Source organism: Gymnoscopelus microlampas, assembly GCF_963454915.1.
Source record: "Gymnoscopelus microlampas genome assembly, chromosome: 10".
Lineage (NCBI taxonomy): Eukaryota > Metazoa > Chordata > Actinopteri > Myctophiformes > Myctophidae > Gymnoscopelus > Gymnoscopelus microlampas.
In genome coordinates, this window is record NC_139947.1 from 5,805,680 (window position 1) to 5,820,338 (window position 14,659).

A 14,659-nucleotide genomic window follows, 5' to 3' on the forward strand; every position below is an offset into this window, starting at 1 on the left:
CCGAAAAATGTTGTTGTGCGCATGCACGCGCGCGTGCATGTGCATGAAATTACGCGACTGGGGGGGCCTTCGATTTTGTGGTGTTCCACGGCCCTGAGGGGTCTTAATGCGGCCCTGCCCCCCACCTGTTTTTGTACCAGTTGTCAGAGTACCTAGTGCGGTGCCCACCACCATTCGCCCCATCAACTGAATATGGAGATGCCAGGATCCCTCAAGGACTTCCATTGTGCACGCCACCACTTATATTGGTGCAAACTTAACTATATTGGGCCAATCAGGGAAGCCGATGGCTACACCGATTCTGGGCAACCGCCAGCCCTACCGAATTCCCACTCGGCACAAACCATCCCCGGATTATCTAGGACAGTGGTTCTTAAACTTTTTCATGTCAAGGACCCCCAAAATTATGTGTATCTAGACAAATGTTCGCTTTAAAACATATATATTCAAGCCTTTTCAACAATGTTTCAAAAATAGCAGATCTACAAGCTCATAGCACGGCACTTGGTGCCTGGGACCAGACGAATCTGGCACCGCTCCGTTGTGAATCCATTTCCTGCTCCCGAAGTCTGGGGTGACCAATCAGAGCCCAGTATTCAAATATGGGAGACTGTAATTGGTAGTTGGTTGTAGGTCTAACCAATTGTGTCCAATTGTTTTGATCCCGCCCCTTGGGGGAAAAAAAAGTCCTCATAGAAGCACCAGACTCATATCCACGCAGTGATACAGTCTGTCTCGCGAGGCTAGCGCTATGGCCCCCACTTTGAGAACCAGTGATCTAGGACACACGCGCCTGAATTAAAGTCAAACGGTCAGATAGTGGCCGAGCTGTGCCAAACACACACACACACACACATGCACACTACACTGGTTTCTGGAACGTATACATAGATTATGATGACATGCCCAGAATAGGGATGCTACAGTAGTGCTCCAGTGGTTAAATTATATACATTGAATAACATTTTTGTGTTTTTTTTTGTTCTTCTTTTAGAACTTTGCTGCTCAGATGGCTGGTGGCTTTGATGAGAAGGCTGGAGGAGCTCAGATGGGAGTGATGCAAGGACCAATGGTATGGAACCATCTATGTACACAAGCAACATCTGAAATGTTGGATCTGATTTTTGCACTTAGAATTAAATGAACAGTGGGGGGAGTATGTTTATCTCAGGAACATGACTTAATGTTTGGTAAATTAACACTTTTAGCTTTAGTCTGCAAGTGAGCACCAAAAATAATGCCATAAGAATAGATATCAGGCCAGGGGCGTGAATGTAGGTTAGCTGAACAGAAGACAGACACACTGCCACCTAGTGGACATTTATTGTACATGCACTACCACGATTACATCCAGTATTTGTACTCAACCGTTCATTGAAGTCCTCATATAACCTGACTGGTGTTGTAAATGGTTATACATGATAACACTGTCAGTGATACTGACACTAAATAATAAACTCTTTGTTCAATCTATCTACTTAAGCATTTTTTCCCTATTTTTGGGGGTTTTATGTTTTAATTTAATTATTTTTTAATAAGTTGCAAACAGTGCAGCAAGTACAATTACGCAGCCAATAGGCTCTATGCACAGCAGCCATATTGGAAAGAAATTGGGCCTCTTCTTACTTCCTTCACAGGTGTTACCACTTACCAATGATACTAGTGAAGGCTCTGTTCCATTTTGGTCAGGGTGCTGATATCGTGCATGATGGCTCACTAGAAACACGCCATTTTGGTTCCCAGATGGCCCCTTATGGTGGGTGTGTAACTCTGAGAGTGTACAAATGGAACCCATTTGGCTCCATTTGTACACTCAGAGTTATGGGGGTCCTTGAAAATAAGACAACCACCATGCCACACTAAATGGAACAGAGCCTTAATTAGTATCATTGGTAACACCTGTGAAGGAAGGAAGGAAGGGCCCAATTCATTCCCAATATGGCTGCTGTGCATAGAGCCTATTCTAAAAGGATAACACAAAAAAAGCCTTGATGGCTTGTTTCTATTGTGGTCCTGTTATGTTTTTGTTAAAAAATATGATTTATAAATGAATAATACCTGTCTTCTCTCTATCTTCCAGGGCCCTATGGGTCCCCGAGGGCCTCCTGGCCCATCTGGAGCTCCTGTAAGTATAACACACATTTCACAAATACATGCATAATATTGTCGCTGTCGGGCAGAAACCTTGTTTCTCCATATTTCATTTTTTTGTGTTTTTTTTTCATGAATCAATTTGTCGTATGCCAGTGTCACGCAAAATTAGCGAAAATAGCAGATCTACAGTACAAGCTCACAACCTACAAGCTTGTAGATCTGCTATTTTTGCAAAACAATATATAATGAAAAATATACAAATATAATAAAAGAATGTATAGTAACAGTTCTGTACATATAGCCGCCCAACTGTGACGATACAAGAGATATAATATAAGAGCAGAACCAATGTAAAGCACTATAAGCTGGCATGATACTTTTTAAGCACTTTAGTTATATAGTTTAGTAGTTGACCGGGGTCACCCGCAGGGCTCTATTCATGGCCCCCTCCTTTTCCCAAATCTCTTCACCAAAAATAACCAATCTGCAAGCTCACACAACCTGTCACATTACGTTGCATCGTGAACTTGCAGATCTGCATTTTTTGTCTGAACCCCTCCCCGCTCCCCCAGAATAGGGATGTGGTTAAAGATGCCTGTTTCAGTAACAATTCTTCTTTAAAGTATTATAGTGACATTGGACTGATACTCTAATGCAGGGGTCTTCAACACGTTTCAGGCCAAGGACCCCTTAGCTGAGAGAGAGATGAAGCAGGGACCCCCCGCCCCCTATATATTGTATAAAGTAGTGTTTCATGAAACTTTTTCATAGATTTCATAGATGGATTCATAGACTTGTTTGACAGCACTGTCATCAGTGTGTGTTGGATTCATGTTAAGGTGTATTTTCAGACCTTTAACCAGTTAAACCCTCAATACTTAGTAAATTTGACATCTGGCTCTGTACTTGGTCTGCTCTTTTTCCCCTTTACACCAAACCTCTTTGCCAAAAATGGCCGATCTACAAGCTCACAAGGCCTCGCAGGCTTGTAGATCTGCTAACTTTTGGCTAAAGCTGTCCCCAGAATAGGGATGAGAGTCGGTTCAAGTGGTTAATGTAAATAAAGGTTCCTATCACACAAAGATGTGGTGCCCCCCCCCCTGTAGTAACTCTGAGGACCCCCTGTTGTAGACCCTTTCTTTAATGAATGCCTGCTGCCTCTGAAGCCATCATGTGATTTGTTGATGGATGTGATGATGGATTTATTATCTTGTGAAAAAACAGTCAGCAGGGATGTTCACCTCATGCTGGGATGTTCACCAAATGAGTAAATGCCTCTCACTTTGTTCTGTTCGCTCTCTCTCTCTCTCTCCCAAAGGGCCCACAAGGTTTCCAAGGTAACCCTGGAGAGACTGGCGAGCCTGGCGCAGCGGTAAGTTTCAGCAGCAAAATATGGATAAACCTCTTAGTTATCTCTGGTGGTACAATACATTCACAATTTACAATGTAGGCATTTAGTAGACGCTCTTACAGTAAGCTAGGTAAGCACAAGGTAATACGCTACCATTCAGGCTATGTCCTGTATGTCTGTGTGTCCCTCTTGTTAAATGTACATTTTACCTTTGTTAAGTACCTCTATGATTAAATAAGCACTCGTAAATACACTGACAAGGGTTATATCTGAGTTGATTTTGTATCTAAATACTCAGTTACTTAAAAGAGCGCTTCACTTCATTTTCAACCTTATATCTTCATTTAATTGGTCCTCACTAATGCTCATTATAAGATGACACAATTTCGCCTGCTCACTCTGTGTCTCATTGGTGGACTAATAGAGAGAAACGTGCCTACCGGTGACATCATCGATGGTGATTTCAAGCTAATAGAAACTACAGCCTTTCTCTTTCCTGTAAAGTTAGCACGCTGAAATAGAAGCCATTGTTCTTGCATTGATTAAAAAAAAGTATTAAATATTGTTTGAAATTACCAAAACTACCTACCAATGTTGCAGGTTCAGACAGAAATGGTGCCATCTTATAATGAGCATTAGTGAGGAGTGGACCAATTATATTAAGATAGTTTGAAAATAGTGGTCCTTTAATTGAATATACTGTCTCTGACTTGGTGGATAATAAAGGATCCTCTCTCGTGAGGTTGATCCAACACAGTGCCCTTCAGATGTCATAAAGCTGTCACATACAGTTACACCAAAACATGACATAATGGACTGTTCATGCTTAGGATGCAGTACACCAAAACATGACATAGTGGACTGTTCATTCTTCGGATACAGCACACCTAACATGAGCATTACTATTAGTGAAGACCTATTACATGAAGATAGGTTGAAAATGGGTGAAGTCGGCCTTTAAGGCCAAATAAACAAGATGATGCATCTGGAACTGCTCACAATACCACTTCACTCAAGTGTTGTGATTTGCCAAACAGTTTTAGTTGTTATGTCCTCTATGGCATAGCAGTCAAACTAACATTCATATTATGTAATACAGAAGAGGGAAAAAATGGTTCATTCTTAGGATGCAGTACACCAAAACATGACATGGTGAACTGTTCATTCTTAGGATACAGTACACTAAAACATGACATAGTGGACTGTTCATTCTTAGGATGCAGTACACCAAAACATGACATAGTGGACTGTTCATTCTTAGGATGCAGTACACCAAAACATGACATAGTGGACTGTTCATTCTTAGGATGCAGTACACCAAAACATGACATAGTGGACTGTTCATTCTTAGGATGCTGTCCTTGTAAAAGATTAGACACAGCACACATGTGTCTAAACATATGCTCACCTGTCACACACCTGTGTGCATATATGCCCGTGTGCGTGTGTGTGGAACAAATGCAACATCTGTGATAATGTATGGTCTTTGTCTTTCATAACAGGGACCTCTGGGACCACGCGGCCCAGCCGGACCATCTGGGAAACCAGGAAGTGATGTACGTATTACGTTTTGTTGGGACCACCAGACCAGACAGAGACTGCTGCACCTGTTGAAAAAAACACCCAGAGACGCATAGAGCCGACTAAAAACACAAGCACAGATTATAGTGATGATGTCCCACTATACAATAATATTAGGCCATGACCTAATGCACAAAATAACACATTTATATAATTACTGGCACATTTTAAGTCATTGATTGTATTTGGTGATTGTACATAAAAAGAGCACTTCTTTTTACATTAGCACTTTGCGATTATTCATCACCGAGGATGAAAACACGATATATAGCCCAAGGGTTTATTCCACTGTGGTCCTCTGTTCATAAAAAACACCACACAACACAATACAATACATGACAGTGCAACAACAAAGAAGAACAATACATTTAAAAATAAAAATAAATGCAATGTAGCCAAAACCCAGTACATAATAGTATTCCCCTATATACATTTCTTAGTGTGCATAAACCTGAAAATAGGAAATATCTGCAGCAGAGCAGTAGAGCTATACATATTAATAACTTACAATTAACCAGATTGTAAGTTAAAATTAAATAAAAAAAATACTATAATATAGTATTTTTTTAAAATTAATTTTAGGTTCTAATTTGGTTAATTGTAATATTATTGTTTTGTAGACAGTTCTTAAGGAATCTTTTAGAAATAATCAGAGAAGCACTTGTTTGTATTTCCTTTGATAAGATCATTGTCCTCCTGGGCTCCAAATCACAAGTCAATACTCTTATTTCTAAATGATGACTATAGGGCTTCAACTATCCATACTCTTCTTAAGGATTATTCTCTCAATTACTTTTCGAATCGAATAGCCAAGAAGCATGTTATTTCTATTGTTTAAAAAAAAAATCGGATTGATTATTCATAATCTCCTAATTAGATTAGTTTGATTAAAGACTTAAGACCTATTTTATACATAGTTCAATAGTTTTGCATCATTTTTTAAATTATTTTATTGAGTATCAGTTTTTTTATTTATTATAAATTAAATCGATTAGTTCGATTAACTGTTGCGCCCCTAGATAATAATTATTCCACCATATAACCAGTCTCTCGTGAATCACTTCACATTTTCTGTCCGTTTATTTATTGAGGCCAAGCCTTGCGTTAGGTATGATTATATATCTACCACCAGGGGGCACTGTCCCTCTTTCCAAACAACACATGAGGAGCAGGGTGATCTAATCACACAGCCTGCATGGTTTTATAAAGCTGTACAAAATAGACCAGTAAATGATAATCCATTGTCCTTAGCACACTCTCATCATCCATAATGACATGCTGTCTTAAAACAAAACATTGGATGAAATATATAGAGTCCACACACTGGAAAATAATGCTCCTTGTTATGTTTATTGTGTTATAAGCATTATTTCCAGTGGGAGGACTATATATTTACACATATTTTTGACTGCATATTTTTCTTATGTTCATCCTAATTTGTCCTACACCTGGAACGTCTTAGTGGAATACCATGCACTGGCAAAACATCATCAAATGTCAATGAAATCATTGTTATTTTCCTGCTCATTTCCAGGGAGATGCTGGCAAACCTGGCAAGGCTGGAGAGCGTGGAGCTGCAGGCCCTCAGGTGAGCACATCATTCACCTGTCATTCATTCTTCACTGAAAGTGACGGTTACTTCATGATTACCTCTGTTAATTCAAAAGCCTCACAGATTGTCTTAACAATAAATGCACAACAAGAAACCAAACCTCTCTTTGGTCACATCCAGGTTGACTACTACTAGATGATAAGTTGAGAGGAAGAAAGATGTCTTCAACTAATGATCTAATCTCACATGTATTGTTGTCTCTTTATCGCAGGGCGCTCGAGGATTCCCCGGAACCCCCGGTCTGCCTGGAATCAAAGGACACAGAGTGAGTGTCAACGTGCTACATGAGGGACTGTTCCCATGCATGTCATTAGAGGCTCATTAATTGGACGGTTAATTGAGTGGCTCCTAATGATGGTTTGTTTTGTCTCTGTAGGGTCACCCTGGTCTGGATGGAGCTAAGGGAGAGACAGGAGCTGCTGGAGCCAAGGTAGGATGATTGATTGATTGATTGATTGATCGATTGATTGATTGATTGATTGATTGATTGATTGATTGATAAAAAGTTGTATCTGATGAAACACGGAAAAAGGATTATACACGAAAAAGCATGAGAGCTTATATTTCCATGGTCCTTTGAGTGTAAATGTATGTGGAAACTGAGACACTGAGTGACATGTTTAGGGAAGGGGAGGGGGGAGGAGGGGGTAGAGACATACAGAAAAATAGGATTGATAATAAACACATTGATACAATTTCAACGATACTATAGCTGTAGACTAGTGAAACAGCAAAGAACAACATGGGTTCTTGTAAAAATGAACCTGTTACAACTCAAACTAATGGATGGTTGTAATAAGGTCCGGCTGCTATTCAGCCAGCTCCTTTATGAAGTTAACAATGGAGCTGATCCACTTAAGAAAATAGGAAGTAGATATTTCAGTGTGTTCTGTGCACATGGAAGAGTCTTTGTGTGAAGAGTATTAGAGGCAGGCTGGCAAGGTGAAGTGTTTACATGTTCGTATTTTTTCAATTAGTTTTGAGCACCCGTGGGTGATAATAGCACAAGCTCTTATGGTGTGTTCGAAGTGGATGAAGATGGAGAAGCTGGAAGATGGACAAAATCCACACAAAACTAACACATACAAGCTAATGGATGCATAAGGAGAATAAGGCTTGCAAATGCATCTACTGAAAACAGATGTGGCATCAGCTCCTGTTCAGTTACGATGTCACCATAATGCTGCTGCCCAATCCTCTGATCCATAGTTGAATTATCAACATTAAACAGCCCACTTTTAATCAGTTTTTCGTTCAGTTGTATTAAAAAGTGTCAAACTGATGTGTGTTCTCTTCTGTTATAGGGAGAGGGCGGTAACGCTGGAGAGAACGGCGCTCCCGGACCCATGGTAAGTTTGCAATCCTGGTATAACAATTTACACTTACAATTTAGGCATTAGAAGGAAGACACTTATCCTGTTATACAGAGCAAAGAAAACAATGTAGTGCTTCAAAGACACTAGGATACCAGGTAAACAATGAACCTAGCATCTGTCTAAAACAACTTGCTAAAAAAAACATGTTAACAAGTAACCCAGACCCATAGAGAGAGAGAGAGAGAGTTATGGCACGTTTTGATCTCGCCACAAAGCGGGCCGCTATAGACCATATTCACACGGCGTCCATATTGGAATTTAACATTGAAAGTGCCGCCACCCGGGGTGGCTACTTTCATTGACTTCATAGAAACATGGCCGCCGTGTGAATATGGTCTATGGGCTATAGTTCCAAACATTGGAACTTTTTCATTGACATAGACAGAGCATTTCCGCATTCCATTCTTACCATGGGAGTCTATGCTAGTGTCATCACTCTCATATTAGATCAGGCTGAAGTAACCAACGTAGATCTGAATAGTGTAACTAGCATCTGTCAAAAAAAGATAACTATTGTATTCTATTCTATTGTGTTGTATAAGGGTTCTGACTGAGTTGTGTTTTGTGTTTTAGGGACCCCGTGGTCTTCCTGGTGAGAGGGGCCGTCCCGGAGCCGCTGGTTCTGCTGTGAGTATCGTTCTGATGTCTCTCTTATGGTTTCTGCATGGTTTGTTAGCTTCATAGCTCCATTATACTGTTACTGTAGGCTCTCTTCACTTTAATATGGTCTATATGAGTACAGCTGGTATACCCTGTCTGTCATGTGATCAGTATGTGGTCTATATGTTTACAGGGTGAAATTGCATTTAAATACTGTACATGAGGAAATGCACAGAGTAAATGTTAGTTACTTTACAGCACTAACAGGCCTGTCACAATTATTACATCATTGCCTAATCACAATTATTTGAGGGAAAAAAAAAATGTTCATACATTTTCAAACATTTTCCAAAAATAGTAGAAATAGCAGATCTACAAACTTGTAGATCTGCTATTTCTAGTATTTTGAAAATGATTAAATATGTCAGTAATGTCTTTGTATATTCAGTTATTTGTCATATCTGCCCCAGGTGTGCAATTTTTGATTATGACGCCTAAAAGGCAAACAGAAATTACATTTGTATACGTTCCAATGTTCAATGCCAAACACACAATTAAGTCGTTAATCGCAATTGTTTGATTGACAATTAATCGTCAACTTCAATTTGTAATTGTGACAGCCCTAAGCACTGATGTGGTGTATGTTTTGTACAGGGTGACATTGTACTTAAGTACAGTACTTGTTACATTACATTACAGTACTAATGTGGTGTATGTTTTCTACAGAGTGACATTGTACTTAAGTACAGTACTTGTTACATTACATTACAGTACTAATGTGGTGTATATATGTTTTCTACAGGGTGCTCGTGGTAATGATGGTCTGCCTGGTCCTGCTGGTCCCCCAGTAAGTACTCTACTTCCTTCATATCAGTTCACACATCAGCTCCAAACGGGTTACAAGCTGCAATCCATGACTTTTTTAGTGAATTTAACGTTATCATAGTCAAAGTGTGTGGGAGACGCAGTGGTTCTCAAACTTTAACATTTCAAGGACACCCCTTATCTCTGACAGTATACAAATGGAACCATTTGTATACTGTCAGAGATACAGACTTGTAAGGGTCAATTTAGAACCCCATCAAGGACCCCTGACAGTCCATTGACCCCACTTTGAGAACCACTGTGGTAGAGTATGTTAATACAATACAACTAACACAACTGTTGTTGTTGTATTTGGTCTCCCTGCCCTTCTATTGAGACATTTAGACCCCGGTGTCGGGTAGGACACCTACGTGTTGAGGAGAGGTATTGCATGAAGCTCAAAATGCAATTTATCCTCTTACCAAACAAGATTTCTATATTAGCTCAACAGTAAAACATTTGGCGTTCACATTGTGAGTATGACATGACCATTACGGATTGCAGCTTTAAACCCGTCAACCTCTCCTTGAAAACCAGTGAAACTAGGTTGTGATAAAATGTGAATTCTAACCTGGAACCTTTTGTCTTCTCCAGGGCCCTGTTGGCCCCGCCGGAGCCCCCGGTTTCCCAGGATCCCCAGGAAGCAAGGTCTGTAAAAATACCCTTTGTTTTCTTTCTCTCTTTTTCTTTTCTTTTCACAGAAATTGTATTTATGATTAAATATACATTCTGTTTACCTGTGGAGATAGAACGTGACCGGCGCTGTTTACACAATGTGTTCATTTTCATTCAGTTTGATACTATGATGTCTCTCTGTGTGGAAATGTACAATGAAGGTGTTTAGCAGACGTTCTTATGCAGAGAGACTTATGAAATCAGAATAAACAAAGTAAGCAGGAAGGTAAATAGTCACATGAGTAGAGTGAAGTGTCTCAAAGAATGGTAAACAATGAATGAACATAGCATCTGTCTTATGCATCACATTCTGTACTTTAGAGGTCAATACAACAAAACGCAAGAAACAAAAACAAGTAATAAACATATCTGCATAGCACTAATATCTATCAAAAAAGGAAACAAAAGGATACTAGAAATCACATGATATCCGATATCACTTATGCCACCGGCCATTAGTAATCATTTACTATAAATGATGTAAGTTTGAAGGTTCTAAACTATGTTATGTTAACAAAATAATCAATTACTATTGATTGATCAATATTGATTAATGGAGAAACGAGTCAGATTCTCTCACTTTTTCATTGATATGATCATTTAAACATGTTATCGTATCTGCAGCGGTTACGTTTTTTTTCCCAACCAAACAACCTAAAAGACAAAAGATCAGAACAGACAAAAAGGTTTTAAATGAATCACCATTACAGGTATCCATCACATATAATTGTACATGTACAAATGTATACATCAGGCTTTAGGATGACATACTGATTGCACTTTGATCTATTTAGAGATCATGTGTTAGTTTTAAATTTTGCACCTTAACAACAGTTAGAATCATTATTTAATGCAGCTATATACAGTAGCACTGATATTGCTTTTATAAATACAACTATTTATTAACTATAAACTATTTATAAAATAACTAGAAATAACAGTTTATTATTTTGATTAAGTTGTTTATCCGGCCTACGCCAACAAATATAGTGCTTTAGGACTTATTAGGAATAGTTGCTAATAAACATTTAAACTCTCAGTCCCTGCTCAGGGGGTTAAGAATAGGCAAACATCCACTAGGTAGCTAGTTAATGGAGTCATACCTCAGAGTTGTACAGTAACAAATATTTACAGTATATCAGCACTACCGTTTGACATCATCATCAACAACAACAACAACAACAAAACAGACAGGACATTGTCTTTGTCATTTGACAAGGTATGTCCCTAACATACTTTGTCAAATGTTTAAATGATTTTAATTGTTAATGTGGTTACCATACATTTGTAATTACATTGTTAAATAGTGATGTTATCCAACATAAATATCAAACATATCAATCAGACAGTCTACACTTCCCAAAAAGGAAATGCATGTATTTAATTCATTCTGACAAGAAGCAGAGATAGAAACATATCCCCACCGGACATAACAATTATGGGATATCAAAAGCAGAGGTATGGATTCACCACCTATCGCCCCCTGGCAAATCAGGGAATGCCTCTTGTCCATCAAATTACTCAAGTCTAAATAACATACTAAATCTAAATAGCATTTATGGTCAAGAAAAAAACCTGAATCTAAGTAACAAAACAGAAGAACAGGTGACCAATATATCTGCATAGTAAGCTATAATCTAACACAATAATGTGGCAAAGAAGGGATGCAAAGCGAGAGGAGTGGTATAATAATAATAATAATCAATAAACGTATGTCCCATCAGGGAGAGGCTGGACCCACTGGAGCCCGCGGATCTGAAGGTGCACAAGGACCCCGTGGAGAGGCTGGTACCCCTGGATCTCCCGGCCCAGCAGGAGCATCTGTAAGTTAACCTGAGATCATTCTGATCAAGTATCTCTTCTATCTGTATATGGTGTATATTCTCATCTCAATATGTTGGTGTTATGAAGTAGAACAATTCTAGATTGTATTGTGTATATTTGTATTGTACTGATGTGTATCTCGTTGTAGGGCAACCCCGGTACTGATGGAATCCCTGGCTCTAAAGGTTCTGCTGTAAGTATTCTCTACAATTTACAATTTAGGCATTTAGCAGACGCTCTTAATCCAGAGCGATTTACAGTAAGCAAGGAAAACACAAGGTACTGACATCAAATGCATAGAGACAGTGCAGTGCCCCAGTAATCTAGGATCATAGGTAAACCAAGAACCTAGCATCAGTCTAAACATTATAATAATATCAAAACAATACACACACACACACACACACACACACACACACACACACACACACACACACACACACAGACACACACACACACACACACACACACACACACACACACACACACACACACACACACACACACACACACACACACACACACACACACACACACACACACACACACATTGATTTATTCAGTAAATCTTGTGATGCTATACCTGCTGTATTGTACATAAACACCTCCTTGAACTTTGAACCCGTCTCTCTCTGCCTCCCCCTGTAGGGCGCTTCTGGTATTGCTGGTGCCCCAGGATTCCCTGGACCCCGCGGCCCACCCGGACCTCAGGGAGCGACCGGTCCTCTGGGACCCAAGGGACAGTCAGTAAGTCACCTGGGCGTCATATACCACTTGGCACATACGCCCAGTACTTCTTCTGCCATATCTGCATTACAGGTTGTCGCGTTGGTACCAACAGTGATGTGATCATAATAATAATGCATTTTAATCTTCAACTTATTTAGGGAGACCCTGGTATTCCTGGATTCAAAGGAGAGGCTGGACCCAAGGGAGAGCTGGTGAGTTTGAAGTTTCATTGATTATGGACAAACAGGCCTAAAGCATTTGGACCTGTTCTAAACTTCTATTAATGTGCTTGAACTTTAAAGTGAATTTGACATTATCTTCATGTTGTGCTCTATAGGGCGTGGCTGGACCCCAAGGTGCCCCCGGACCCTCTGGCGAGGAGGGCAAGAGAGGAGCGAGAGGAGAGCCCGGCGCTGCAGGACCCCTCGGACCCCCTGGAGAGAGAGTACGACAATCTGAATCATCTGAACCCATAACATCATACGTTGTCATCATGGGGGGGAACCGATAAATAAGTGATAAGGGTTTGTCTGACTGTGGAAATCTCTGTTTTCTTTCTGTAGGGAGCTCCCGGTAACCGCGGTTTCCCAGGTCAGGATGGTCTTGCTGGTGCTAAGGTGGGTTTCTGCTCAAGACGGCGGGTTTTCTCATGGAATATAAGTCAATTAATCTCATAAATACCTCTCAACTACACTGACACACTATCAGTGATATACTGTAAAAGGGACAGGACCAGATGTTGCGATCATTTACCAGATGTTGTTGAACAAAAGATCATACATTAATAATTGATTTTTTTGTCTTGTCTTATTGTAGGGAGCCCCTGGTGACCGTGGTGTTCCTGGTGCTGGTGGGCCTAAGGGTGCTGGCGGAGACCCCGGACGCACAGGAGAGTCTGGCCTCCCCGGAGCCAGAGTGAGTGCTGTCTTTATATCCTACTCATCATCACCCTGGTCCCCCCAAAAAAATATTATCTCTTCATTACAACCGAACACATGGAATGCTGAAGCCCTGTTAGGGATCACTCTGTCCGTCCACAAATAAGTCAGAAAGGGTGTCGCCTAAGTGGTCACAAGAAGAAGAATACAGTTATTGTATTCTTCCTCTTGTGAAGACTTGGGTGAGACCCTTTCTGACCTGTCAGAGTTACAATTACAATTCAGGCATAGCAGCTTATGGAGAGCGAGATTGCAATAATCAGAGTAAGCTTGAATTGTAGTCGACAAACAAGGTAAATAATCACATAAGTAGAGTGCAGAGAGAATCTGCTTCCTCTCTCGCTCAGCTAAGGGGTCCTTGGGATGAAAAAGTTTGAAGGCCCCTGATCTAAACATGCTAATCTAATACACATTCTTAACATAATGTAGTTCTGATTTCAGTTCCAGGGTTCTAGTTTCAGCCTCTGAATGTAATTAGATCATAGTTACTGCTATGACAGATACCACATCTATTTTAGGGTAAGGAAGCTTAACAGGGGTTTGCTGTGCATTGTTAAAATCATCTTCTAAACAACACTGACCGCTTCTGAATGTCTCTTCCAGGGTCTTACTGGTCGTCCCGGAGATGCTGGTCCCCAAGGCAAAGTTGGACCCGGTGTAAGTACCTCTAAAACCTAAACCTAACCGTCCTTCCTCCTTTCATGGTTATGAGCAAACGCAACATTTCAATCTTAGCATAATGTAAGATAAATAAAGTCTGATGTTGTATTTCCTCTCAGCAAGCAATGATTGAGGACACCATTCCACTCAAATAGAATTGTAGATTAGGATAGCACAGAGGGGTATTTGATTTCACAGCCTATTGAATGTAGCATACAACACAACATACAGTAATGCTGCAAATGACAAGTGGACAAATCCTATGAAGGCAAAGTTTTCCAATCTCAAAGTCCTACAGTATATCTCCATCCATATGGTATTATTGTGAATGTAGCACAGCACAAAAAAACAGTTG

General features: G+C 40.0%; 1 protein-coding gene across 1 annotated transcript in view; it reads left to right on the forward strand.

Moving 5' to 3' along the window:
* col2a1a (collagen, type II, alpha 1a) overlaps positions 1-14,659 on the forward strand; it is a 49,135-nt gene that overhangs the window by 13,554 nt on the left and 20,922 nt on the right. The window contains exons 7-25 of the mRNA XM_084068193.1: positions 995-1,072; positions 2,081-2,125; positions 3,413-3,466; positions 4,948-5,001; positions 6,561-6,614; positions 6,850-6,903; positions 7,015-7,068; positions 7,943-7,987; positions 8,588-8,641; positions 9,417-9,461; positions 10,073-10,126; positions 11,878-11,976; positions 12,126-12,170; positions 12,626-12,724; positions 12,865-12,918; positions 13,044-13,151; positions 13,270-13,323; positions 13,523-13,621; positions 14,248-14,301. Of these exons, the coding sequence (XP_083924319.1) occupies positions 995-1,072; positions 2,081-2,125; positions 3,413-3,466; positions 4,948-5,001; positions 6,561-6,614; positions 6,850-6,903; positions 7,015-7,068; positions 7,943-7,987; positions 8,588-8,641; positions 9,417-9,461; positions 10,073-10,126; positions 11,878-11,976; positions 12,126-12,170; positions 12,626-12,724; positions 12,865-12,918; positions 13,044-13,151; positions 13,270-13,323; positions 13,523-13,621; positions 14,248-14,301 (1,203 nt within the window). The remainder of the gene's footprint in view (positions 1-994; positions 1,073-2,080; positions 2,126-3,412; positions 3,467-4,947; positions 5,002-6,560; positions 6,615-6,849; positions 6,904-7,014; positions 7,069-7,942; positions 7,988-8,587; positions 8,642-9,416; positions 9,462-10,072; positions 10,127-11,877; positions 11,977-12,125; positions 12,171-12,625; positions 12,725-12,864; positions 12,919-13,043; positions 13,152-13,269; positions 13,324-13,522; positions 13,622-14,247; positions 14,302-14,659) is intronic.